The 27,190-nt window shown below is 44.2% G+C and overlaps 1 protein-coding gene across 4 annotated transcripts in view; it reads right to left on the bottom strand.

Annotated features, from left to right (window-relative positions):
- Window positions 1-27,190, bottom strand: part of SCN8A (sodium voltage-gated channel alpha subunit 8) — a 107,382-nt gene that overhangs the window by 23,450 nt on the left and 56,742 nt on the right. For all 4 annotated transcript variants that reach the window (XM_081181212.1, XM_081181215.1, XM_081181214.1 and 1 more), the window contains exons 9-20: window positions 26,642-26,783; window positions 23,284-23,490; window positions 22,748-23,035; window positions 20,920-21,279; window positions 18,472-18,607; window positions 17,737-17,975; window positions 16,433-16,606; window positions 14,289-14,645; window positions 10,645-11,115; window positions 8,454-8,571; window positions 7,349-7,503; window positions 5,595-5,768 (exon numbers count right to left, since the gene is read on the bottom strand). In XM_081181212.1, the coding sequence (XP_081037338.1) occupies window positions 5,595-5,768; window positions 7,349-7,503; window positions 8,454-8,571; window positions 10,645-11,115; window positions 14,289-14,645; window positions 16,433-16,606; window positions 17,737-17,975; window positions 18,472-18,607; window positions 20,920-21,279; window positions 22,748-23,035; window positions 23,284-23,490; window positions 26,642-26,783 (2,821 nt within the window). The remainder of the gene's footprint in view (window positions 1-5,594; window positions 5,769-7,348; window positions 7,504-8,453; window positions 8,572-10,644; window positions 11,116-14,288; window positions 14,646-16,432; window positions 16,607-17,736; window positions 17,976-18,471; window positions 18,608-20,919; window positions 21,280-22,747; window positions 23,036-23,283; window positions 23,491-26,641; window positions 26,784-27,190) is intronic.

Here is a 27,190-nt window from a genome sequence, read left to right as displayed (position 1 = left end):
CTTCTCCCTCCTCTAGAAAAGCCCACAGGAGCCGCCTGCTCCTTAAAGGGTGCTCCTGTGGGCTTTTGCGGGAGGTGGGGGTATTGCCATAGCCGCGCGCAGCCTCTCCCGGCTGGAGAGGTGATGCGCGGCTATGGCAGCAGCCTCTTTAGCCACGCGTCACCTCTCCAGCTGGGGGAGTGTGCGCGGGGCTAAGGAATAGCCCCGCGACCCTCTCCCAGCTGGAGAGGTGACGCACGGCTATGGAAGCGAGACACCTGTCCTGTGAAGCCGGGGAAGGAGCAGAAGGGTCTCCTTCAGTTCCTCCTCCAGCTTCACTTGATGGGCGCTGCGCAGTTCTCCCTCTCCGCGCAGCGCCTCTCCTTTGCAGGAGAGGTGTTGCGCAGAGAGGGAGAACTGCACAGCGACCCTTCAGCCACACGCCTGCCTGGAAGCTGGAGGAGGAACAGAAGGGTCTCCTTCTGTTCCCCCACCCCAGCCCTGCACCTGGGGAAAAAATAATAATTTCCCCCCTTTATTTCCCCGCCCCCAAAAAACTAGGTGCGTCCTATGGGCTGGCGCGTCCTATGGGGCGAAAAATACGGTAACTAAGTTTGGGTAAGAGTGCTTTGGAACTGAAAGAATAAGAATAATATGGGTTTTATTTAACCAATTAAGGAAAGGAGGAATGGGCTATGCAGTGTTTTGAGGGCGGATGAGTTACTGTAGAACTGTACCGTATAGTGAAGGCTAAAGTATGGGAATAAAGGAAGGATTTAGTAGAAATTAAAGCTGTTTTGAGGACCTAATGGTTGAAAAGTGTGTTACATATCTAAATTAATACAAGCCGGTGGGTTTTAAGCTTGCATAAGCACGAGTTTAATGCAAATTAAATTAGGAGCAGGCAGTTCAACATGTATATGTGATACAGACAAAAATAGTATTTGTAAGCCGGGGTTGGCTGACCTGTGTCCCTCTAAATGTTGTTGGACTCCAACTCCCATCAGCCCCAGAAACCATGATCAATGGTCAAAGATGATGGGACTTATAGTCAAGCAAAAAAACAAAACAAAAACAAAATATGGAGGGCCATGGGTTAGCCACTCCTGCATTAAAAATTTCCCATGAAATTATAAAAGAAGCTCTACAGTTAAAATAGTAAGCTTCCCAGAATTATACTTCAGCAATGTTTTTGCAATGTCTTTGAAAAACATAATTGAAGCACAATATATTAATAGTCGGCCACATAAAAAATCCCCCCAAAAGGTGTGTTCACATAGGGCACGGTCAAGCCAAAATTAAGCTCTTTTAAGTTCCATGGAGTTCAGTGAGTGAAGAAAACATACGTTTAACTCTCGCTAGCTGAAACAAATGAGAAGTAAAAGTGCTTAATAAATGGATCATTTTTGTAATTCGTGAAAAAATTGTGTTTTAGCCAGTCCTGAATAGATACTGGTAGAAATCCAGAACCCCTCCAACACTAGCATATACAGATTTCATTTATTAAATTATTATTGCTATTATTATTAATAATTTCATTGATGAATTGCTTCCTATGAGGCATCTCAAGTGATTTACAGTAATTGTCCCTATGTACTTGACACTTACACTCTTAAAAAATGAGAAATTAGTTTAAAGGAAAGAATCTCTGCTTGACTTTTAACAGGGATTTTAGTTTTCCACTTGTCTTTTGAGACAATAGCAAGGGGAAGTGCAGTCGTGCTAGAGATATGAACTTTCCCCAACATAAAAACAGACAGTCAACATTTATTACTGAAAGAAAAAAAACACTTTGGGGGAAGAAAAGACAAATAGCACTAAATATATCCAAGACAGTTCCTTCTAAAATTTTGAATGCTAGCAGTAAACTAACAAGAAACAAACAGATCATTTACATTGGCCTATAATGTTAATTTTCAGAATAATAATTTCAGGAAAAAATGTATAATGGTTGGGTTTCTGATATGGAACTGAAAAGTAATCACGTTTTTCCAAACGAATCAAAACAGAACAGTAGGAACAGAATGTATCATTGCTCAGAAAAAGAGACGCACAAATATATCCCACAACTTCAGGAATCAGAAAAGAACTACATGGAATAACTTTTTTCCATACCTCAGAAATACCACTTGCACATGGTTTGAAAGAATGCAGCCATTTTAGAGATCTTAATATAATACTATTAGCAAAAGTGGGGAAACTTTTGGCTCACCAGATTGTTCTGAACTAGAACTCCCTTCAGTCTCTGAAAGCATTGCCAATGGCCATGGATGATGGGAGTTGTAGTTCTGCAACATCTGGAGGACCAACAATTTCAAACACCTGCTATTAAGACAGGATGCTCTTTGCAGATTTTTGTTTCACTCCATTTTAGCCAAATATAAAAATATTTTAGTAGATGTCTCTGAAAGTTTCATTTTCTTTCTTTCTAATCACATAGCAGTAGTGTCCATGAAAAAGGTATATGCTGTTAAAAAAAAAAATCACCTCACTTTCAGTTCTTCTTTTCCACGAAGAGAGGGAATGAGTTCACAAGAACATTTTGCAATCTTGGCCCATGGAGGTTGCCGGGTATGGTCACAGAGACCCCTGCCATCCATTACAAGCAACTAGCCAAACTAATTGTTATATTAAATACATGTGGGCGGTTGCTTTTGTCTTTGTGTTGTTGAATGGTGCTGTGCTGCAGGTTTAAAGTTTTCCTTGCACTGCAGCCCTGAGAGGAAAATCGTCCCTGGTAGCTGCTGTTTTCCTAGGAGGGAAGTTGCAATCGACGCCAATCACAGCTACCCTTCCAGGGAAATAGCAGTGAGAAGGAGGGGGGTTGTGGGTGTTATGTACTGAAGTTCTCACCCTGGGCCAGCAGGGGGATACTGTAGATAGTTATGCAAATAAAGGATCGAAAGTGACGTTCAGTGATTGGATAGTTTTAGAAAATTGTTACAGTTACGTTGTACTGGAGCTCTATATAAGCAGGCTGACTGAACCCTTCAGTTCAGTTCTGTTCTGGCCTGTGAATAAACAAGAGCTGTTTGAAGAATTGCTGTGTTGTCTGATATGTTCACCCACAACTTAACAGTGGGAAAGGGGGAAAGGGCTTAAAAGCCTTCCACCGATGCCTTGGTCCCAATCTGGACCCCTGCCCCCACTTCACAGCTGCCAGCCAAATCAGGCATTGTGATGTGACACAGACATACTAATGCAGTGCACATTTAATTTAAACTTGTCATTTGATACTAAGCTTCCTCAAAGCTTACACTGCGACAAAGGAAAGAAGACAAGGACATGGCCCAGAGCAATTGAAGACTGGTGCACTCTCCACCCAACCCATCTCCATTGTGAGCTACCTCTGTCTGTAATCTTTGCAAGGATTCACAATTGGACCCTATTACACAGGGGGTAGTTGCAAACATTATGGGACACGTATTTTTCGCTCCATAAGACGCACCTGACCATAAGGCGCACCTAGTTTTTAGAGGGGGATTGCAAGAAAAAAAATATTCTTTAAAGGAAGCGCTGAGCAGAACCTGTATGCATCCCAGGCTCTGCTCAGTGCTCCCTTTCACGAGCCCGTCACCCTTCTCCCTCCTCAGGGAAAAGCCCCCAAGAGTCGCACACACGCTCCACACGGCTCTTTAAAGAGAGCGCAGCTCTTGGGGGCTTTTCCGGGAGGTGGGGGAAGGGACAGAGTGCAGGTAAGCCAGAAGCTAGAACAGCGAGAGGGAGCACTGCGCAGCGTTCCTTCTCGCTGTTCTGGCTTCTGGGATAGCTGCGCAGCCTGCATTCGCTCCATAAGATGCACACACATTTCCCCTTACTTTTTAGGAGGGAAAAGGTGCGTCTTATAGAGCGAAAAATACGGGAATTGCCAGTTTTTAGTGCTGTCCCCCCAAGTAAGCCTAATGAAAGCTCTGTCCCTCAGCCTCATTCAATGTGGGCTGGGCAGGCCAAGCAAACCTGGGTTGCTTGACACTTCTTACAAGGGAGGGAAAGAAATATTCCGTGCAGAAAGGATACCATTCCTCCACTGCCTCCCTGCCCCCACAGTACAATTAAAACATGGAGGGAGGCACATAGTTGAGCATCTTACAATACTTGAGGCAGATGGGTGGAGAGATGGAGAAGCTTTGGCGCAGGGGGAGTTTATCTATCATGTACTTGTACCTCCTCCGGCAACACTGAAAGAGAATCCTTGCTTTAGAGGAAGGTGTAATACTGAAGACGTGCAATTATGTGGTTCATTCTTGATCAGTACTGGAACTCCAAGCTCAAATTGGGCATTCTGGGGTGAAGCACAACAATATTCACCCAGTGCTTTTCCAGCTGCACTAGCTCCCGGTGGAGTACAGGGTCAGATTTAAGGTGCTGGTTTTGACCTTTAAAGCCCTTCACTGCCTAGGACCCTTGTACCTACAGGACCGCCTCTCCCGGTATGCCCCATGGAGGACCTTAAGGTCCATAAATAGCAACAGCCTAGTGGTCCTGGGAGGAAGTTAGATTAGCCTCAACCACAGCCAGGGCCTTTTCAACACTGGCTCCGGCCTGGTGGAACGCTCTGTCTCATGAGACCAGGGCCCTGCGGAATCTGATTTCTTTCCGCAGGTCCTGTAAGACAGAGCTGTTCCGTCTGGCCTTTGGATTGGAATCAGTTTGATTCCCTCCCCGTCTTTCTTTTTCCTTTCTCCTCCTGTGAAGAGAGGCTGCATCTTAATGTTTTAATGTTGTATTTTAATCTTGTTTTTTTTAAATTGTATTTTAATCAACTTGTTTTTATTACTGGTTGTTAGCCGCCTTGAGCCCGGTCTTGGCTGGGGAGGGCGGGGTACAAATAAATTATTATTATTATTATTATTATTATTATTATTATTATTATTATTATTCCTTGTTCTGGGTCTTTGGTTTGTTAAACTGATCAGATCGTTTAGATTTCAATTTTCTCCATTTTATTCCCTCATTTCCCCCCTGAATAATGCAGCATTATTGGGTGCTGACGATTCCAAAAGATATTGTCAACTGCACCATTCACCAATACTTTGATTATTGGATCTCTCTGGCAGCTTATTCAATTATCTCTTGGACAGCCAGTAGCAGCAGCAGCAGGCAGATTTTCTTGCAAAACTATTTCTCTTTGTCTGCTGTTTCTATGCCCTTTTCTCAATTCCAGTCAACATTCCGATTCCAGTGAAAAAGCAGGCCTGAAAGTGAAAGTATGGAACCATGCAATTTGAATCGCTGGAGCAGAGAGCATAGAACAATTCTATTTTGATGGATTGGTCCTGTTCACACATGTATACACATATAGGTGAACTCTCAACACTTGGTTCAGTAGTGGAGAAACTGTGGCCCTCAAGATTTTGCTGGATTACAACTCCCATCATCCCTGACCATGGGCCAAACTGGCAGGGGCTGATGGTAACTGGAGTCCAACAACAATGGGTGGGTGGGGGCATAGGTTCTCCACCCCTGTCGTTATTGGAGCCCAGATTTAGAAAGCTACAGGAACGGTATTGCCGGGTCTCATTTATCTGTGCAAAGGAATGCCCCAGTCCTGCTAAAACAACAACAACAAGAAGAAGAACCAATGCATGGATTGGAAAAAGCAAAATGATACCTACTGCTACAATGAGGAAATCTAGCCAGCACCAGGCATTAGTGAAGAACTTCACGAATCCATAGGCACACCACTTCAACAACATTTCGAGGATAAAGATGTAAGTGAAGACTTTGTCGGCATACTCCAAGACAGTCCGTATGGTCCTTCTCTGTTCTATGTAAATATCTTCAAAGGCCTAAGGAGTAACAAGGCAACAAGGATCATCACACTCTTTTCCTGGCAGCTAGAGTGAGCTAGAAATAAAAAAACTGGGTCCAAAAACTTGTGGGAGACACACAGACTTCTCATGGAACGTACAGTTCACACATCTCCCAACGCTTGAAGTATTGTTGGAGAGGCACAGAAGCGGCTTCCATGTGGGTGGAATGCCATTTCCAGTCTATCTCTGTCTATCTCTTGGAAGGAGATGGGGTTTTTTTTCTTCCCATGCAAGTGTTGCCCAATCCTTGGGGAGGAGCAATATCGGCATTGGAAAGATGCAGGTAATTTGCTTGGACTTCATTGGTCCTTCGAGTAGATATTACCCTGTATGGTGTGGCCATGCAAAAGTGGTTCCAATGCTTTTCTGGTTGTGTAGAAACTGGTTGTTGTTAGTATTTTCTTTTTCTTTTTTAAGTATTGTATCTGAGGCAATGCCAAATAAACGAAAGATCTGCTGGAGTCACTTGCTCACCGTGCTTGTCAAAGACACTTAGGGTGTTTTCACAAGTAATATAGTAAGTGACTCCAGAGCTGGCGTCAGCACAAAGCATTCTCAGGCAGCCTTGGGGAGACCCAATACCCAATACTTACGCTTGCTTTTCACCCTGTTAAAAGCAAACACCCATAGCAGCTCCATTTTAAGTTTTTAACAAATGTTCCAGTAGCTATGTTTACTTCGAGAACATTGTGGTGGAAAAAAACAACACCACGACCGTTACAAAAACATGGTTGTCACTGGTACCACAAAAGTCCATAGGTCCCTTCATGAACACCAAGGCCCCCCCCCATAGAAGAAGGGGGGGAGCATTGGATGGTAAGGTAAAAGGTTAAGGTAAAGGACCCCGAATGGTTAGGTCCAGTCAAAGGCGACTATGGGGTTGCAGCGCTCATCTCGCTTTCAGGCTGAGGGAGCCGGCGTTTGTCCACAGACAGCTTTCCGGGTCATGTGGCCAGCATGACTAAACTGCTTCTGGTGCAACAGAACACCGTGACAGAAACCAGAGTGCACGGAAACACCGTTTACCTTCCTGCCACAGTGGTACTTATTTATCTACTTGCACTGGCGTGCTTTCAAACTGCTAGGTTGGCAGGAGCTGGGAAAGAGCAATGAGAGCTCACTCCATTGCGGGGATTTGAACCGCCAACCTTCTGATTGGCAAGCCCAAGAGGCTCAGTGGTTTAGACCACAGTGCCACCCGCATCCCTACTGGATGGTAGACAATCTCAACTACTGTGCTGCTCAAGTGATTGTAAGAGCAACAACTGAATTTCCGGAGTTTGTAAATTGAGCAAATGCACCAATGGAAACTTCCATCCTTGGGTGACCAGCAGCTTTGGGATGGGTAATCTTCCCCAGCATGCAGACAAAGGGATAACCTCAAGGGTCCCAATCCTTTCCCACTCCTGACAGCAGCTCTTTAACTTTGAAAACAAACACACACTCAGCTGTTTGAAATGCCTTTTTACACATTTCGTGTATTGTCTGGTTTGACCCCCAAAGTGACACTAAGAGCATTACGTAGAGAAGACTCAATATAATATAACTCTGCTCACCAGGGCTCCACTGCTTAGCAAGATCATGAAGATAATGAACGTCTCAAACCAGTTATGCTCCACAATAAGAAAGCATGTCTTTCGTAAGTTCCACCAAGACTTGCCCCACCCTTCTTCAATGCTGACTTCACAGCACTTGAACCGCTGAACGCAGCCTGCAAATGGAAAATTAGCACAGGTTTTCCGAGAGCCGTAACATTTCCTTATTTCTTTTATTAAAAAAATAATTAATTAATTCGGCTTCGTTACAAAAAAATAAAAGGTCAAAATAGATTATTCTCCCAGCGCTGTCATGATCATCAAGGACATTGCTCTACAAAATATTTTTATTTGTGCATAATACCTTAAATTTTCCATAGCTAAGACCATGTAGAATAGTATTGCTCAGGGCAGAAGACTTAATTCTCTAATAAAAGGTTGCAGCGAAATTTGCTGCAGTCAGAACATGCACCGGCAGCTCCATATCAACTGGTCCAACCCTTCAAACTGGTCTAATCCTTCAAATTTCTTAATAAGACTTTTCAGAGATTGGCTGAAAAATCTAATAATGGTTTATTTTTATTATATTCCTTAAGAGACTGAGGTCCAGCTCCGAAGGCCTTCTGGTGGTTCCCTCCCTGCGAGAAGTGAGGTTACAGGGAACCAGGCAGAGGGCCTTCTCGGTGATGGTGCCCGCCGTGTGGAACGCCCTCCCATCCGATGTCAAGGAAATAAACAACTATCTATCATTAATCATCATCATCATCATCATCATCATCATCATCATCTTCTTCTTCTTTAGGAAATGTTTAGCTTGTTTTTGAATGTAAAAAAAAGTGTAAATAGGCACAGAAGCTTAACCCTAGGAGCTTCTTAACTCTGCTGGATCTGCGAGTTGCCATTTATATTTCCCAGAATGTCCCAGAGCGATGCCAAACTGGGGGCACTGAGATAAATTAAGAGCATATCTCACAGTGGCTGCCTGAACAGCAGGGGTCTTAGGGGGCACTCAAGCCTGAAGTCAGCCCTACCAAGGAAGGCTACTCTGCCGAGGTAACATGCCCGAGGTAACAATGGACGCCATATTGCTAAAAGGTCCATTTTGCCCCACTGTGTTGAAAATCACCTTCTGTGAAACATGCGTCCGGATCCAGGTATTCTTCTGGTGCTTCCACTGGAACCTCTTCTGCCTCAGGCTTTATATCAATGGTACTGCCCTCCGACGAACTCGTATCATCCAGTTTCTTGAACAATGGGAAAGAACATCAGAAACACGTATATTATGAGCCGGGAGAAATGAAGAGCTCCATTTTTTAAACAACCTTGACATTCATGCCAATATGCAGCACAGGAAAGAAATAAAATAAGAATAAAACTCTTTCCCAGTCTAACCCCTGCTGAATATCAGCCTATCTTAATATGGTACATTCTTTAAGACTTTTGAAATAGACGTAAAGAAGGAAACAATTGGAAGGAGCAAATATCTCCCAGGAATAGGGCCGGATTGAGGTTTGATGAGGCCCTAAGCTACTGAAGGTAATGGGGCCCTTTAAATGTCCAGATGTCCTTTGTCAACAACAAATTTTCACTGTATTTTGTGTTGAATATATGCTAGATGGTAATTTATGGACCTAATAGGTATCTAAACCATTTGCACATAACAAAACATGTACATCACAGGAGCCTACACAACACAGAACACTATTGCTGTATGCAGGTTTTCTTTTATTTGTTTTTTATCTTATATTTTGGAAATGTACATCCAGTTTCCCCCCTTTAATTTCTTTTGGAGGGGCGCAAGAGAGTGGGGCCCTAAGTTAGAGCTTGTTTAGCTTATACGTAAATCCAGCACTGCCCAGGAAGATATTTCCCCCTTTTTAAAAGTGGAGAAACATAGGCAGACCAATTGTGGTGTTAAGCCAAGCACACAATACAGAGGGCCTAGCATTCTGCTCCATGTAGAAAGCCTATGAACACATGAGGAAGTGACAGACTAGAAAGAAAAAGATTTATCCCTATCCAATCTGGTTCCCCATTACATGATACATGATGGACCTTTGGGCTGATACAACAGGGTTCTTTGTATGTTCTTTGTATGCTGGGAAGCGACGATATGGGATTGGGGGGGCAACTCCCATCTCTTGCAGGGGCGCAATTAGTGCCAGCACCGTCCGTTAAGAGCTTGGGTGTAATCTTCGACACCTCCCTTTCCATGGAGGCGCAGATTGCAGCTACAACAAAGGTGGCATTTTTCCATCTCCACCAAGCTAAGCAGTTGGCTCCTTACCTCTCTCGCCCTGACCTAGCCACTGTGATCTACGCGACGGTCACCTCCAGACTGGATTATTGTAACTCGCTCTACGCGGGGCTGCCCTTGAGACTGACCCAGAAACTCCAGCGGGTGCAGAATGCTGCGGCAAGACTCCTTATGGGGTCCTCGCTGGGAGATCACATTCACCCAGTGCTATACCAGCTGCACTGGCTCCCGGTGGAGTACAGGATCAGGTTTAAGGTGCTGGTTTTAACCTTTAAAGCCCTATACGGCCTAGGACCCTCGTACCTACGGGACCGCCTCTCCTGGTATGTCCCACAGAGGAGCTTACGGTCTTCAAATAAAAACATCCTGAAGGTCCCGGGCCACAGAGAGGTTAGGCTGGCCTCAACTAGAGCCAGGGCTTTTTCGGCTGTGGCTCCAATCTGGTGGAACGCTCTGTCATAAGAGACTAGGGCCATGCGGGACTTGACATCTTTCTGCAGGGCCTGCAAGACGGAGCTGTTCCGCCTGGCCTTTGGTCGGGGTTCAGTCTGACTCCCTCTCCCCTTTCATAAGAACTTGCATGAAAGTGGCCTCCCAATTTTTCTCACAGGCCCCTATAAGTTCAGTACAAACAGTTGGGCCTGGCGAGCATTTAAGGTCCCCAACCCTAATCTGCGGGTTGCCATCTGATTGGATTTTATTCTGATCCTGATCTGATTTGAGGATGTATTTTAATTTTATGTTAATATGTTATACATTTGATGTTAGCCGCTCTGAGCCCGGCTTCGGCTGGGGAGGGCGGGATATAAATAAAATGTATTCTTCTTATTATTATGAATGACTTAGTCATATATACGACCCATGAAAGGTCTGTGCCACCTTTGTTCTCATCTTGCCAAACCAAGTAAAGAGGGCCTACTTTATTTGCACTGAGAAATTTGCTGGCTGCAAAGCCTCGCGCTCTGGCCAGAAGGCCAAATTTGCTTCCCTCTTGCAATGCAATGGGTCACCCAAAAGAAAGGCACGAGGGTGCGGCCTATGAGCAAGCATGGCTCCGTACCTCTTTGCTGCCATCGGGATCAGTGTCACTGCTGAAATCTTCTGTGTTGAGGTTCTCAAAGTCAGACTCACCCACAGCTATGGGGACACGGACGGTGAGGTTAGGGTTGTTGATGAAAGACATGTGGTCTTCATCAATGATGTACTTTTCCACGCTGCTGCCAATGCCACTGGTGGTGCCATTGCCGTTCTTCTGGTAATCGATCTCCCGGTTGATGTCGGCGCCGGTGTGGTTGGCGATGCAGTTCATCTTCTTGTCATACAGCTCATCCAGTGGCTTCACTTCATCCGCCTCCGGCTGCTTGAAGTGGGTCTGCACAAACTCGTGCATTCTGATCTTGGCCCAGGCAATGCCTTTCTTGATCCGGATGACGGAGATCTGCAAGTTGTTCATCTCACCATCATCATCTGTTGCTGCAAGGTTGTCTGCGCTGAAAGAGCTCAGCAACAAGGCCAGGAACAGGTTCAATACCTGCAGAAGCAGAAAAGGGTCTGTAAGACAAGACTCCCTCTAGCCACTTTTTGCTCAATGAATTGGCAATATCGTCCACCGGCAAAGTGAATCCTTCTACTTGGTGGCAGTGGGCCGTGCTCTGCTGGCTCCTCCCATCCCAGTTGGCTCCTCCCATCCCAGAACCATTTCCTTCCGCAGCCATTCATGCCACCTGTTTAGCTATTTATTATGGAATGTGTATACCACTTAATTGTAAAAACCTCCAAGCAATTTGCATTATAAACAACTGCAATCATTATGTAATAATCGGTACAACAATTTGCTTATTATCTTCCCTTTTCTTTTTGTGTCATCTCTGTCAGATTGCATGCCATTATTTTAAACTGCAAAGCGCTGTGAATGCCTCGGCATGAATGTGATATACACATGTAGTAAATAAATAAAACGTGAGCACACGTAGACAGCCCTGAGCTTACAGACAGCTCTGTAGAATTCCCACGTTTGTTACAAAGAAGAAATCTGAAAAGTTTTAATTAATTTCACCGCACCACATGGGCAAAGCCTTGCAAGTTTTTTGTTCTAAATATGGTAGGAAAGGGTACTGGTTAAAGACTCTCAGAAAGTAACAAGGAGAGAAAGCAAACGTTGAGGATTTTGACTGAGGAAAGCAGTCTTATGTTATGAATATCTAAATACAGCAGGCAAAAAGGGTCCCTGGTTTCTTTCTGATTGATGCATGAACGGTTGATATACACTGAGCACATTAAAAGACAGATTATATACACACAGTTTTCTGTAAAATAACAGGAAATTGCACTGCATTTTTAAGTCTTATGGGGGTCAGACTTAATTTCACTCCTTATTTTAAGGCACATCATATAATCAGATCATTTTATTCTCATGTTTCCTTTGCTTTTATGCACAATTTATTGTATCGTTTGTGTGTTTTGTTTTGAACAGAACCGTTAAATTGGCAAATATCAAGTCAAGGTAAAAGGGAGGATATTTGAAAGACTTAGCCAGACAAAATTAGTTTTTCTGAAGCATTTCAGCAGCATCCTTTTAAATACGGGGGGGGGGGAGACTTTTGCAAAGCTTGGGAAAAATTGCAACGTGAGCAACAGTAAAGGAAAATTATGTTTGGATTTTTTTTTCCTTTTAAAAAAATGCTCTTAACTTTTTGGAAGTTTTATGCCAGTTTGAAAAGAGGTAATTCTTCCAAACATGCCCCGACATTCACTGATGCTATGATCTTAAAAATATGCATTGGAGGGCCACCAAGCTACAGAGCCATCCTATGTGAGATACAAAATGCATGTATTTTGCTGTAATATCAGCTGCAATTCCATTATAGAAGTTTTCTTAGGTGCATCATATATGTATGCTTGTACCAACATTGTTAGGTCTCTTGTGGCTAAAATACCTGTAAGAGGTGGATCCAGGGCTGGTGTCAGAACATGGTATCCTCAGGCAGATTCCTGGGGCTTCAACATCCCAGCTGGGTCTACCGCTGACACCTTCCATGAACCCTCTTTTTTATTTCCCAGAATGCCCTGGAATTATGCTGCTTTGAGGGCATTGTGGGAAGTTAAAACGGTGGTTCGCAGCTGCCTGGTGCTAATTCAGGACACTGTCGCCATTTTGTTTATTTTTAAGTACCTAACAACTCATAAATAATATTGTCAGCCTGCATAGCATAAATGATGACAGTCTATTCTGCTATGGTGCCAGCGGCAGTCCCATTGTAACAGCTGCTGCTGCCTATTGCCATGGCCCACCAAAAGAGCACCAGAAGGTTTTGACACATCTTATTCTACCCCATCAATTCTGCTTGCACTTATTTTAAAGGCAGGAATGGGGACAAGTGGTGATGTAATACCAGCACAATGCCATGGGTTCAGGGACAGTTGTGGGGTGGGTTACAGAGGGCTATGCTTGTGGGTTTCCCAGAGGCATCTGGCATGTGGGAATAGGAGACTGGATAAAATGGTTCTTTGATCTGATCCAGTGGGGGGGGGTGTCTGTTCTTACATTATCTTCTAGATCGGGGTAGCCAATATTGTGTACTGTAGAAGCTGTGGACTACGGCACCCAATAGCCCTGGTCAATGTGACTAATGGCCAGAGAGGATGGGTGTTGCAGTCCACCTCTGGAGAGCAACAGGTTGACTACCTCTGTTCTAGATCATGATATTGCTCAGGACCGCAATACCTCAAGGACCACCTCTTTCCATATGAACCTACCCAGTCCTTGAGATCATCTTCTGAGGCCGTTCTTCATGTGCCTCCTCCACGAGAGGTGTGGAGGCTGGCAACACGAGAATGGGCCTTCTCTGCAGTGGCTTCCCATCTGTCAAATGCTCTCCCCAGGAAGTTTGCCTGGTGCCTTCCTTACACACCTTTAGTCGCCAGGCAAAAACGTTCCTTTTACACCAGGCCATTGATCCTATACCCTTTTAGAATGTGGCTCTTTTCTGGGAGGGGGGTGTTATAGGGTTGTTGCTTTTATTCTGATTATATATGTTGTGATTTTTTTCTGTGAACTGCCCTGAGACCTCTGGGTAAAGGTAAAGGTAAAGGGACCCCTGACCATCAAGTCCAGTCGTGACCGACTCTGGGGTTGCGGTGCTCATCTCGCTTTATTGGCCTAGGGAGCCGGCGTACAGCTTCCGGGTCATGTGGCCAGCATGACTAAGCTGCTTCTGGAGAACCAGAGAAGCGTACGGAAACGCCGTTTACCTTCCCACCACAGTGGTACCTATTTATCTACTTGCACTTTGATGTGCTTTCGAACTGCTAGGTTGGCAGGAGCAGGGACCGAGCAACGGGAGCTCACCCCGTCGTGGGGATTCGAGCCGCTGACTTCTGATCGGCAAGTCCTAGGCTCTGTGGTTTAACCCACAGCGCCACCCGCGTCCCTCGAGACCTCTGGGTATAGAGCGGTTAATAATAATAATAATAATAATAATAATAATAATAATACATTTGTGCTGCAGTCATTATTCTTAATCCTGAAAGTTTCCTGAATGTGCGGTAACCCTCAGCATTGGTCTTTAAAACATCTAAGCAAATAGGGAATATTAGCTGCAGAACCTGCCACGGAATAGAAACAGTGAGTTCTTGTCCCAGCCCATTACAAAGACAGCCATCCACTTCCCACTCAAAAGCAACCACAGATAGATATTTACTGACCACCAGATTTCCAATGACCATCACCATCATGAAGACAATAAGGCACATGGCCTGTCCTGCCACTTCCATACAGTCCCACATGGTTTCAATCCACTCCCCACACAGCACACGGAAGACGATAAGGAAAGAGTGGAAGAAGTCGTGCATGTGCCATCGTGGAAGCTCACACTCGGGGTTGATCTTGCAGACACATTCCTTGTAGCTCTTGCCGAAAAGCTGCATTCCCACCACGGCAAAGATGAAGACAATGATGGCTAGCACCAAGGTCAGGTTTCCTAAGGCACCCACCGAGTTGCCAATGATTTTAATCAACATGTTCAGGGTTGGCCAGGATTTTGCCAGCTTGAAGACCCTCAACTTGAAGACGTAGAAAAGAAAGAGAAATAGAGATAAAACAGATTTATGATTAATAAAGCAACAGTCCTGCCAATGGGAATCCAGATTTAAAACGAGATATTGATCACAACATACTGAAGGGGCATTTTTCATATGTGGTGGACCTGCAAAAAAGCTCAGGGGTTTTGGGAAATGATGCATAATGAAATGAAGAAAATGTTAAAAGTGGTTACTCCTCAAAAACCTGAAGTTTCCATCTAGGGATAATAGGGATGGACATCCCAAAGAGGATGATTAAACTATTTATGTACGCAACAGCAGCAGCCAGAATCCTTTATGCGAAGAAATGGAAGGAAGGAGAAGTTCAAATCATGAAGAAACTAATGGGCTATATGCAGAAATGGCAAAATGGACAACACGATTAAGAGATCAAAGCGACAAACTTTTTATTGAGGAGTGGAAACCCCTTTGGGATTATCTGAGGAAGTATTATAGCCAAATCAAGTCGTGATCAGGACTCAAAATTTAAACAGCGGAAGGGAGACGACAACAGTTGTAATAGAGGAAATAAGTATGAGAGATACGTATGCTACATAATGCAGCAGAAAAAAGGGGAGGGAATAAAAACATCATGACGGTAAGGGTGGGAAGTCAAACCGTCAAGGGAAATATGTATTAAAAGTTGAAGTTAATTTGTTAAAATTTCCGAAATTTAATAAAAATTCAATACTGTACACTGGTACCTCCGGTTATGAACGGGATCCATTCCAGAGGCCCAGCCGTATCCCAAAAATTTCGTAATGGGAGGACCGCTTCTACGCACACTTGCGCCACTGCAGAGCACTTCTGTGCATGCACGAAGCACACAGAGCGTTTCTGCACACCCGAGAATGGCAAACCCACTTACAAGTTTGCCACGTTCACAACCCGAACGTTACATTACCCGAAGGGGCCACTGTATATATAATAAAAGAAATACTGATCATGAACTAAACACTGAATGGGAGTTTTCTGGTGTCAGAGCTGTCAATCTATGGATTTTTACTGGAAAATCAGGATCTGCAGATTGCCACTAACTGAAGAGCATCAGGCTATTGGTCCACCTGGTACAATATTGTCTATAGTGACAGAAGCTTTCCAAAGGTTTAGGGGGCAGGGATGTATCGCAGCCCTGCCGGGAGAAGCCAGGGACATTGAACTGGAGATCTTTTGCATGCAGAGCACAACCTCTACTACTCTACTACCCAATACCCACTTTTCAAACAGACAGTCCCTTCATGTCCTCTTGACCAAGGCAGAAATGGTGCCAAGAACCCTGCATGTTCTCGGAGGTGACCACATAAGAGGTGCAAGCCTGACTGTGCTCTGCATTGGGCAATTCACCTGCCACAATCACTTCCACGCTCCAACCCAATAGGATCCTACTGCTAATCCTCACTGCCATTTTTAAAGAAAACCATATGCTGAGAGTGCATTTGGGATATTAACTGCTTCCTGAAATGGACTTGTTGCTAAGGTCTGCATGTAAGCTCTGGAGTCATTGCTTGCAGCAACTAGCCTTCAGATTCTAGCTATTTAGAGGCAATTTTAGGCAGAATAAATGGCAATTGAAAGGGGATAGAAACCAACTCTTGAACCCGGAACAAGTCTTTATTGGTAATACTGGCCAGAAAGGATTTGGCAATTATTCCTCCCGTGGACCTTTACTGTGGGTTCTGATATATAACCTTATTTAAAAAGTTGTATCGGGTGAAAGGAGAGGAAAGACAGGAAACTGTGAAAAGTGGAGTAGAATAAGCAAATAGTACCAATCGGAAAGATCGCAACACCGAAAGCCCTTCCACATCTGCCAGCATCAGTTCCAGCAAACTGAGAGAGACAATAAATCCATCAAAAATGTTCCACCCTTCTTGGAAATAATAGTAGGGGTCCATTGCTATGAGCTTTAGGAACATCTCAGCTGTGAAAATTCCAGTGAAAACCTAAAAAAGGGAAAAAAGGATCAGAATGTTCAAAGCTCTCACTGAACTTGACTTAATACTTTTTGCCTTCAATTGAATTAATGAATGAACAGGCCACAGTATATCAGCAATTTGGATGAAGAGACAGTCTTTCCCCCCCTTTTTTCCGTATAATCAGAATTTTTGCCCCACTGCTACTTTTTTCTTAGTATTTCACTGAATTCCCGTATTTTTCACCCTATAAGACGCACCAGACCAAAAGAAGCACCTAGTTTTTGGAGGAAAACAAGGAAAAAAATATTCTGAATCCCTCTTGCTGTTCTGGCTTCAGCGATAGCTGCGCAGCCTGCATTCGCTCCATAAGATGCACACACATTTCCGCTTACTTTTTAGGAGGGAAAGGGTGTGTCTTATAGAGCGAAAAATACGGTACCTCAATTCCAAAACTGGCAGTGGCACCAGCTAGAGCCCCAAAACTCTAGATACTTGTAGGCAGCAATGGTTGCCTTATTTTATTTATTTAAATATTTATATGTAGGCCTTTCTAAGTCTATCCTGATATTCAAAAGTAGCTGGCAATAATTCAAGTCACTGTTTGACTAGAGTAATCAGTTAGCCAAGGTGAACTGTCTCTTTTTTTCAAGTTGTGTTTTCTACAGATCAGTTTGATTTGTTGTGAGACATTAGTGTTACATACAGTGTTAGGTTAGGAAGAAAAGATGGGGGGAAATGGTGAGTGGGGTTGGATCGGGGGCAATGCTTCTATTCTCCTACTTAGTGCATGTGTGGGGTTTTGTGTCAGCGTCGCTTGTGTGGGTTCTCTTACTAATTTCCTTGGTGGTGAGTGAGGCTGAGGGTGGCCTAGGGTGTGGTTGGTTGTCTTTGGTTGGCTGTAGTGAGATTTGTTTTTGTGTGCAAGGGTGTGTATTTTTGAATCAGGTTAGCCAAATTGATTCGTAGGCTGTTGGCGGATTCTTGTTGTTGTCTTGTTGGGCTGTGTATGTGATAAAAGGGAACCATACCAGGGTGAAGATGTCTTCTTTTATTTGTCCCTGTGTCCATTTCAGTTTATTGGCTAGTTTTTCTAATAAGGCTGTTTCCCATACATAAGGCTGAGTTCCCATAGGCATTGGGAACATTTTCACGCTTACCAGGTTCCCTACGGCCAAGACATGCTCAAACTGTGGGGTCATGGGATGGTGCTCCATTGCCATGAACAGAGTATTCAAAACAATACAGATTGTAATGGCTAAATCCACAAAGGGGTCGAAGACAATCAAGTTGACAATTTCTTTCAGCTTCATCCAGTATGGGTGGCACTCCCAAATAAGGAAGATGTTGGCAAATTTGTACCAGCAGGGAGGGCATTTTCTTTGGGATTCTTCTAGTTCTACAACAAAACAAGAAGGTGGGCAACTTTAACCGATTAATGTAGACATGCCCAATGAAATTTTATGTAAGGTTTAAGTCATTCTCGATTTGTTGGGCCTTGCAGGCTGTTATGTTTTAGGTTTAAGAGGTGGTCACATTTCACAAACAAAAGGAATCAGGACATCTGCAGTGAGACAGGAAAACAAGCTATGCGTGAATAATTAATCTAAGAATCCATAAAATTAATATTTGGGGGTGGAGTGGAATAAAGAAAAAATTCTGTATCTTAAACCAAGTATATGTTACATTTTAATCCCAACCTTCCTTCAAGGAGCTCAGGGCAGCATGCAGAGTCTGAAAAGTAGGGTCTATGCAATCTTAAGAACAACAACAACAAAAATGTAGGATGGTTTTTAAAATTAAAGCATGGGAAAAGGAAAGATGAATACTAACTTCTGAAGTGGGTAATCCCTTGAGCTAGTGGGCACAGGACCACAGCTTTCTAACACACATACCTTCTACAAGGGTATTTGTGATTACTGTCATTATACTGTTGGTTCGGTCCTTCCGTCCATAGGATGCATTCAGCTGGTCCATTGATACCAAGAGTGACCCAGTAGCTTTCTTTTTAATCTCCACTTCAGTGGTTCCCTGCAAAATCCATTAACATCCCGTTAGTATGGCCTCTTTCATGTCTGCGCGGGGAAATGTGATGGGCTCTCAGCTGCAAAGGCGGAATTTGTTTTGAGTCAAATCTTTATATATGTGGAAGATGGTGGTTTTGCCAGATAATAATAACCTCACTGGCCTCCCCTCCTTAAGGTGAAGAAAGGTTTTGCTGTTATAAAAAATGAGGTCTATTCTACTTAACACCTAACTTTTTAAAGTCAGGGATATTCTGAAGCGCATTTCAAAAACTATTGCAGTGGGTGGAATTCTGGTGTAAAAGGAACTTAGATGAAAGGCTGCAGAAAGCTGATTTCACATTAATGCACAGGATAGAGACACCCTGTATAATATTTTGTGAGCTCTTTATTGGATATGTTCATCTCCTCTCTGAATTCTTCAAGTTCTGCTGCTATTCCAGCCAAATTTGGAGTCGCTGGAAATCACATTAAACAAAAAAGTTGGAAGAACATGTCTTCTGTGCCTACCTTGAATGTCCCAAAACAGCACTAGCTAATCCTTTAATATGGTTTGTCTAAAGCTGACTTTCCCATTGGCCATTTAATCGTGACTGGTAAACATAAATAACTGAGAATCTACTCCCTTCTATGCTTCTTTGTAAATGGGAGCAGGGACAGACCTAGGGAGCGACAAATGCTGTTTGCTTCAATCAAGCAAAACTCAGCATTTGCTGCTTTGGGTCTGAGCATATAGAGGTTTGAAATAAAATATTTACTCCATGAAAAGCCTGCATGGCTCATGTGGTCTCTCAGATGTGATGATGAAGATTAGGTGTTTCTCTTGTTTAACAACAGATTATAGCCACTGTCCCAAAGAACTATCGGATGACAGGCATCACGCAATACAGATATGTATCTTAGGTTGCCTTTCATGCATGCGTCATGCTAAAGTTAACAGTCTGTAACATTTCCATGCTGTTAGAGGACCAAGTCTGGAAAGAGCACAGTAGACTAGCATGCTAACTAGAGAAAGTGGTAGTAACTGAAGCTGAAAGTAACTAGGAAGGGCTTCAAACATTCTTAAGGAGGGGAAAAAAGGACTGGGAAGGAGTAGTTTCATTTAGTTTGCAAGAACCTAGAGAAAGAGGGGTTTTGGTTTTTTAAGGAAAAAAAAGCTTGGAATTTAAGGACACAGGAATAAGGCTTCCCATGTGCACTTTGGCCAAAGACGGTGATGCTATTCACAAATAACACTCACTCTGGAGCAACTTCCTTTGGCCATAATGGGAGCAAGTGTGTTTAGGATTGGTGGCAATGGTGTTGGCTTACAGGTGACCCTGTATCTTTCGTTTGCCTATATTCTCTGGCATAGTTCTAACCTAACTGATCCAGTAAACCTGAACCTGGGCTGTATCAGTTCAGATTAAAAATGGAGAGGGTGCAAGATGGGGGTGCAGGAGGATTTTGATTGGTCCTGTAGGAAAAACCAAGCCTCGCCACAGCTCCTGTTCCAGCTATTCATATATGGGGAAATTCACCTCAAGGCCTGTCACTCCACACAAACAACTATTCCCCGTGGAGAAAACTACAGTCTCTTTGACATTTATGGTTTGTTTTTTTGGTAGTTAAGGGGTATTCAGTGATCTGAAATCTCTGAAATGGTGCAGCTCAGTCACAAGTTTACTGCCTCTGCCTCTGCCTCTGCGCGGAGAAAGTCTTGTTTCTCACTGCCCTAGAAATTCCTAAACGATTTGGGTTGTGTGTGGGTTTTTTTGTAACTTCTTTTCACACTAGAACTTGCCTTATTCATCTCGTTTCTAAAATACGGACTGAGATGTCCAAAATAAAAAGCAAGTAAACAGATAGGATATTAATACGCCGAGCAAGATTTATACAAAATTAATCCTAATTGCATGAGTGGGATTAAGAAATTTCTGGCCTAGCCCATTCACGCCCAGATGTTCCTGCACATTTTGAAACTTCTGAGGGATTTGATTTAACAAACAGTGTACTTGATCACTTCTCATTCCTCAAAAAGATACATAATTTTTTTCCAAGCCATTTTTTCTTAGAAGCCAGAAGAGAAAAGAGAAGGAAATATGTGAGTAGGTTAATCTGGGAAAGAAGGGAAAGTGAAGAAGATTAAGAAGCAGAGGAGCCTGGGATAAGGGTTCAGACTATAACATCTGTTGGCTAGACAAACCAAGTTTCATTCCGTCAAAGGATCCATTTTGGCGGCATACAGGAAAGCAGAGAGAAGGGTGGGCCTCCATGCCTAGACTATCTACTCATTGACTTCCTTACGCTGTCATCAGTAGCTGCCTTATCTATTTTCACCTCAGGCAGAAGCCGTCCGCTGGGTATGTTGGAGGTTGGGCCACCAATCAGGGAGACCACGCCGTTGCAGTCCACGGTGCTGTTCCGCTTCATGTTCCGGCGGATGCTGGGAAAGATGCGGGACGATCTGCTCCCCTGGCTGTAGCCGCTGTAACCGCTGTAGCTGCTTTTCCTCTCGTGGCCCCGGATCGGGATGAAGAGGGAATCCCTCCGGCCCTCGCTCTCCTCCACTGTGCTGTGCTCGTCATCGGCAAATTCGTTTTCTGAACCCGGGTCGCGGAAACCTCTCTTGAAGCTGAAGATGCTGCTTTTGCTGTTGTGCCGGGAGAGATAGGGAGATCCTGGGATGCTGAGCAGCGACTGGAAGGAGAGAGGAAGCAGGAAGATGGAAGAGGAATGCGGACAGGAAGCTATAAAGCACCAGCAACAGGCAAAAACATAGAATTTACCGCGCAATCAGATGAAGAAGAAAAAAAGGGTGGCGGCGGCGAATTCTCCATCGTGAAAACGCTAGAGGTTGGTAGCAAAGGAATCAGCTGATTAGTTTCAATTAATATATGGATTTAATAGCACATGTCACCCTCCACTGCTTCGTGGTCCTCATTTACCCCTTGGATCGCCCAGAGAAACCCAAACTGCCATTTACAGTGGTACCTTGGTTTACAACCATAATCTGTTCCGGAGGTCCAGTTGTAAACCAAAATAAGTTGTAACCCAAGGCGTGCTTTTGCCAATGGGGCCTCAAAGAAAAGAAAAAAGAAAAAAAGGGTTGTAATAATAAAAAAAAGGGTTGTAATCCAAAATAAGGGACACACACTTCCAGGTTTGACGTGGTTGTAATTCAAAATGGTTGTAATCCCAAACAGTTGCAAACCAAGGTACCACAGTATGTATCTCTACATATTTAGATAGATAAAAGTCTTTGGTAGAAAATGTCTACAGTTTTGATTTGACCAATACATGTCTCTCCTCCATTAAACCAACTCTTTTCAACAAGTTTTCAGCCTCACCATGGGAACTAACTGCTCTGAACATGCCCCCTTTGGGGTATTCGTGGATTGTTTAAAGAGCAATAGGGACTTCTCTAGAGCACTTACTACTTTCTCAAGACAAAGTAACTGAACACCTTTGCTTTTTAGCAACGGCATGAAAACATAGAGAATGTCCACCAAGACATCAGTCAGGCAACTGATTGTACCAAAATTGATCTGGAATGCATTTGATAGTTTGCAATCAAAGTCTTTTCAATGGAAGGTAATGGGCAATAGCCAACTAAGTTTTGCTCAGAGTAAACCCATTAGAATAAGCAGAGCAAAGTTTGACCTTATGCCTAAAGGTGCACTCCTCCATTGTCTCCTGAGACAGACGGATGCAAACAACATTAGCCATGTCTTAATTTCAGTGGGCCTACTCTGAGTATGACTAAAGTTGGCTATAACCCAATGATTTCTGTATTTTGGAGAGACTGGTTTAAGCAGAGTGCTCGGTTTAATCAGAGGCAGTACAAATGAAGTGGAATATGGCATTACTTCCATTCCACTTTATAGAAAAATCTGTCTTCCTGGCATTTTGAATTACAACATTCCAACTTCACCCCCTTAGTAAGGGGTGGGTATGAAGGCTGGCAGGCAGCTTTAAGGTGCAGAGGCAGCTAAGACATATTGTACCAAACGCTGATGTATATACAAGGCTGCAATATAGCACGAGAAAGACTGAAAGGATGAAAATAGTGCTATCAGGGAAGGTGGGGAAAGACTCCAGTCCAGCCATTCCTCTGAGACATTCCACCCAACACAAAGTTTCCACTTGCAGGGCCTGCAAACTGTACCTGGTTCATGATGGAAAGTTTCCGCCCCAACCTGTTGTCTGGCAAGCGGAAGACCTTCCTCCTCATGCCATCTTCCGACTCTGACTTAAACACCTTCTCAACATCTCCCTTCTCTTCTCCTTCCGACAGCTCCTTCTGCTTCCGCTTCTTCCTCCTGTTCCGCCTCTCCTTGGCGCTCTTAGAGCTGAGCTTGGAGATCTCAGAAGAGCTCTGGGACATCCTTCCTCCACCATCCTCTTCCACAGCATCTTCTGAGACTGTCCCTGCTGAAGTGGCCATGGCTGCAGCCTGCAGTTGGGGGGGGGGGAGGGGAAGAGTAGGAAGAATCAAGATAACCAAATTGTAGCACCTTGCATGAATTCATTCCAGCCTCTAAACACTGTGATTAATTAGACTCTAGCCATGGAGAGAACAGCAAACTCTTCAATTTCCAACGGAACACAGATTGGATTGTGTGTTTATTATTAGGATTACATTAGCCTGTGCTCTCTATAAAATGAGAAAGCACAATATGGTGGGGCATGTTAGGGAATAACCTGAGCTTCCTCCTGTTGCTTTTTCAGCTGTTCCAACATGGCCTTGAATTCTGCTTCCTTCTGCTCCGCCTCTTCCAGTGTTGCCTGGTTTTGTTCTTCATAGGCCATGGCCACCACAGCCAAAATCAAGTTTACCAGGTAGAACGACCCAACGAAAATAACCAGGACGAAAAAGATCATGTAGGTTTTTCCCGCTGCTCGCAAAGTCTGCGAAGAAAAAGAGGTCATTGTGAGGTTTCCTATTTTGGTCGCTGAACCCAAGATTGGCTTGTGGCATGCTAGTTGTTAGAAGACCACTTGAGGTGGTGGGAACCCCATAAGGCAAGCAGAAACCCAGAGGGTGTTGTTGAGAGAACCTATTACCAAGCAAAGGGTGGTTTGAATTAAAGTACCCTCTTCCTCCTAGGTAAAGGTAAAGGACCCCTGGATGGTTAAGTCCAGTCAAAGGTGACAATGGGGTTGCAGAGCTCATCTTGCTTTCAGGCGGAGGGAGCTGGTGTTTGTCCACAGACAGCTTTCTGGGTCATGTGGCCAGCATGACTATACTGCTTCTAGTGCAACAGGACAGTGTGACGGAAACCAGAGCACACGAAAATGCAGTTTACCTTCCTGCCACAGTGGTACCTATTTATCTACTTGCATTGGTGTGATTTCAAACTGCTAGGTTAGCAGAAGCTGGGACAGAGCAATGGGAGCTCACTCCGTCATGGGGATTCAAACCACTGACCTTCCGATCGGCAAGTCCAAGGGGCTCAGTGCTTTAGACCACAGTGCCACCCGTGTCCTCTTATGTGCATGGGAAGGTACAGCACTATTATGTGAGTGTGTCTTTTTTTCTGAACGCTCTTGTGATTTTGTATACGTTAACCATAACATCTCTTTTTGCCTTTCCTAATAGGAATCCCCTCTCTCTTTGGATTCTTTGGAAATATCGGGGTAACCAGAACGGCAGCATTTATGATGCTGCTGCAGTATGTATAGAAACATGGGAGTTCACGTATTGCTGGACTGAAATACCTGCCCTAATTATTATTTTTGGCCCTTTGGTGGGGTAGGGTGAGGCAAAAAGGGTAGGAAAAGAACAAAGTACTTTTGTAGGAGGGTAAAATCTATTCATAATTGGTGGCAAGGGACTCCCCATTAAGAGAAGAGCCATAATGGCTGGTACTAATTGTCCTCTGACACAATAGTAACAATTTCCTACCTATTTGTTGGTTTGTTTATTGCCTTTATACCCCACCATTCCTCAAGGTGGAGTACATGTTCCTCTTCCTGCCCATTTTATTTTCACAACAGTCCCGCGAGGTGGGCTGGGTTCAGAAACTGAGACTAGCCCAAGCTCACCCAATGAGTTTCATGGCTGAGCGGGGATTCGAACCCTGGTGTTCCAACTCCTAGTCCAACGCTCTAACCACTACACCACGCTGACACTTTACCTTACAATGTAGCATTATTCCCATGGGCCTGAAGGACAGGGGGGGGGGAGACAGCTGTTCCCTTTGGCCAGTTAAAGGGAAATAACTAGAAAATTCTGCCGCATCTTCTCAAAATGGTAAGCATTCCCCCCTGCCCCACCACTCTCTGAAAATGTAAAAATTACCAAAAACAGAGCCCTGCAAAATATGGGGTGGGTGGTTTATGATTCCAAACTTACAACAAAGCAACACAAAGCAGTCCTTGTGTACAGAGGGAGTATCAGTTTCCGGCCTCCTTTCTCCATCTCTGTGTATCTTTTTTTTTTTAAAAAAAATAACCCACATGTTCCAATCTACAACAGGAAGGTATCATTTTAACCATTTTCGCTTTGGGTGCAAAAATGTCTAAGACCGGATATTTCAACACTGCATATAATATTCTATCCCTTCCCTGAAAACCCTGCTGCCATACCTATGGTCCTTCCCCTTCCACTCATTTGCACTTTTGTGAGCAACACCATGCATATGTTTTCTATCCATCAGCACAGGACAAAGGGAATCTACAAAGCTATAGCGCAGGCAGATCCAGCTCCCAAGAGACTGTGATCTACTCCCAGTATAAAAAAACTGGCGGTGATCTACTCATTGTCATTGGAGGGAGGAGGAGCGTGCATGGGGTAGGTGGATTGCCCAGAGTTGTTGAGCATTTTTGGGGAGGATTGCCTAGAGTTTTTAAGCTTCCCACCCCCATAACTTTTTGTACATGATAAAGATCCTGTGATCTACCAGGATCAGCTGGGGATCTACTGGTTGGACACCCCTGCTATAGTGCATTGGTGTCAGGGACTGGGCAGAGGAGGAATGGTGGAGACCGCCTTCCCAACCTGACCCTTCTAGGGAGGAAGAAGATGAAGACAGTATAGATTTACAACAAGGGGTTTGAGGGAGGTCACAGCTCAGAGGCAGATGAAGAGAAAAGTTGGGAAATAATGGGAGAGGAGGAGGCAGAACCAGAACAACATCTGGCTGACACGTTGTCATTAGAAAGCATCCCAGACCCTCCATCTCCCAGAACCTGGTGAGCCTTAAAAGTAGGAGAGCAAAGAGCTCAAAGACAAAGCACCCATAGAAGCAATGGATGAGGAAGTGGGAGGAAGTGGTGGAGATTCCAAGAGGCTGGGTTCAATAGCCTCTCTCTGTAAAGATTGAAATAAAAAAGGACGGTAAGAAATTTTCCTTTTCTTTATACTTTCCTGGGCAACTAGCCGGGAGCCACTGACAGCACCCTGACAATTGGGCTAGGCTGGTGTAGATGGTTCTGCATTCCCTGTGTGTGTTGGCATTCTTTGTTTAGTCATGGCACACACAAACTTGCAGTCTCCTGGAGAAGAGAAAACGGCCACTTTGCTGCTCCTTCCATTCTGCTGCCGCCCTGTTGCTGTGAGCTAAACCATGGTTTGGCTCAGTGTGTCATCTGAACCTAGGCTTGTGCTTTGCCTTGCTCCAGACACCCACAAGCTGTAACCAAGGTTTGTTCTTGGCTTACAGCTTGTGGTTTGTACGAAGGTGACAAACCACAAACCCAGATTCGGATGACATGTAAGCCATGGTTTAGCTCCCAGCAGCAGGACTGGAGGAGCCGAGCTGCTGCAGCCTCCTCTCTGGGAGGCCATATGCCTGGGTATTTGTATTAAGCCATAGTTTGGCTTAGTGTCACATTCAAGATGAGCCAGTGCAAGGAATGCTTTGTACTCAGCCGAATCACAGCTGCTGTTTTGATGCTAATTCATTTGATGCCAGAAAATGCTTCTGTCATTTTTCACAGACATAATTACATACAACTGCGCCTTTCGTTTTTTTTTTGCAGACCGCTAGGTGGCCCCTGATGCAGGCTGAAGGAGACTCTTCACACATAAGTAAAGGATAGGAGATGTCATACTTACTAACTGATACAAGTTTTCCCAGAAATCCTGAGTCATGAGGCGAAATAAGGCCAGGAAAGCCCAGCTGAAGGTATCAAAGCTGGTGTAGCCATAGTTTGGATTCCTCCCTGCTTTCATGCATGTAAAGCCCTCGGGGCATTGGCTGCAGACAAGATGGAAGAAATTTAAGCTAGTTGGCATGGTAGAAGCTATTAGACCAGAAAGAGGAAGACTCACGGTGAATGCTTTCGCTGCCCCCAATTCAACAGTCTGCTTTCAGCAAGCCTGATATTACTACTGTATTGTGTTGGTTCCTTACTTGAATTGTAAAAGTTTCTCATTTAAACTCTTTTACCTTCCATCTTTTTTTTTGGGGGGGGGGGTCTGTTATTAAAGATTTTTTTGGTTTACAAAAGTATGTGCAGTGTCTCTATTTTCAAGTTACGTTTTCTGCAGGCCAGTTTCATTTGTTGAGACATTAGGGTTACATTAGGAAGAAAAGGGGGGAGAGGTGGAGGGGAGAGTGGTGAGTGGGGGTGGGGTGGGGATGTTTCTAATTTTAGTTAATGT

Source organism: Podarcis bocagei (assembly GCF_964188305.1).
Source record: "Podarcis bocagei genome assembly, chromosome: 2".
Taxonomy (NCBI): Eukaryota; Metazoa; Chordata; class Lepidosauria; order Squamata; family Lacertidae; genus Podarcis; species Podarcis bocagei.
This window is presented reverse-complemented; position numbering and strand designations above follow the sequence as displayed.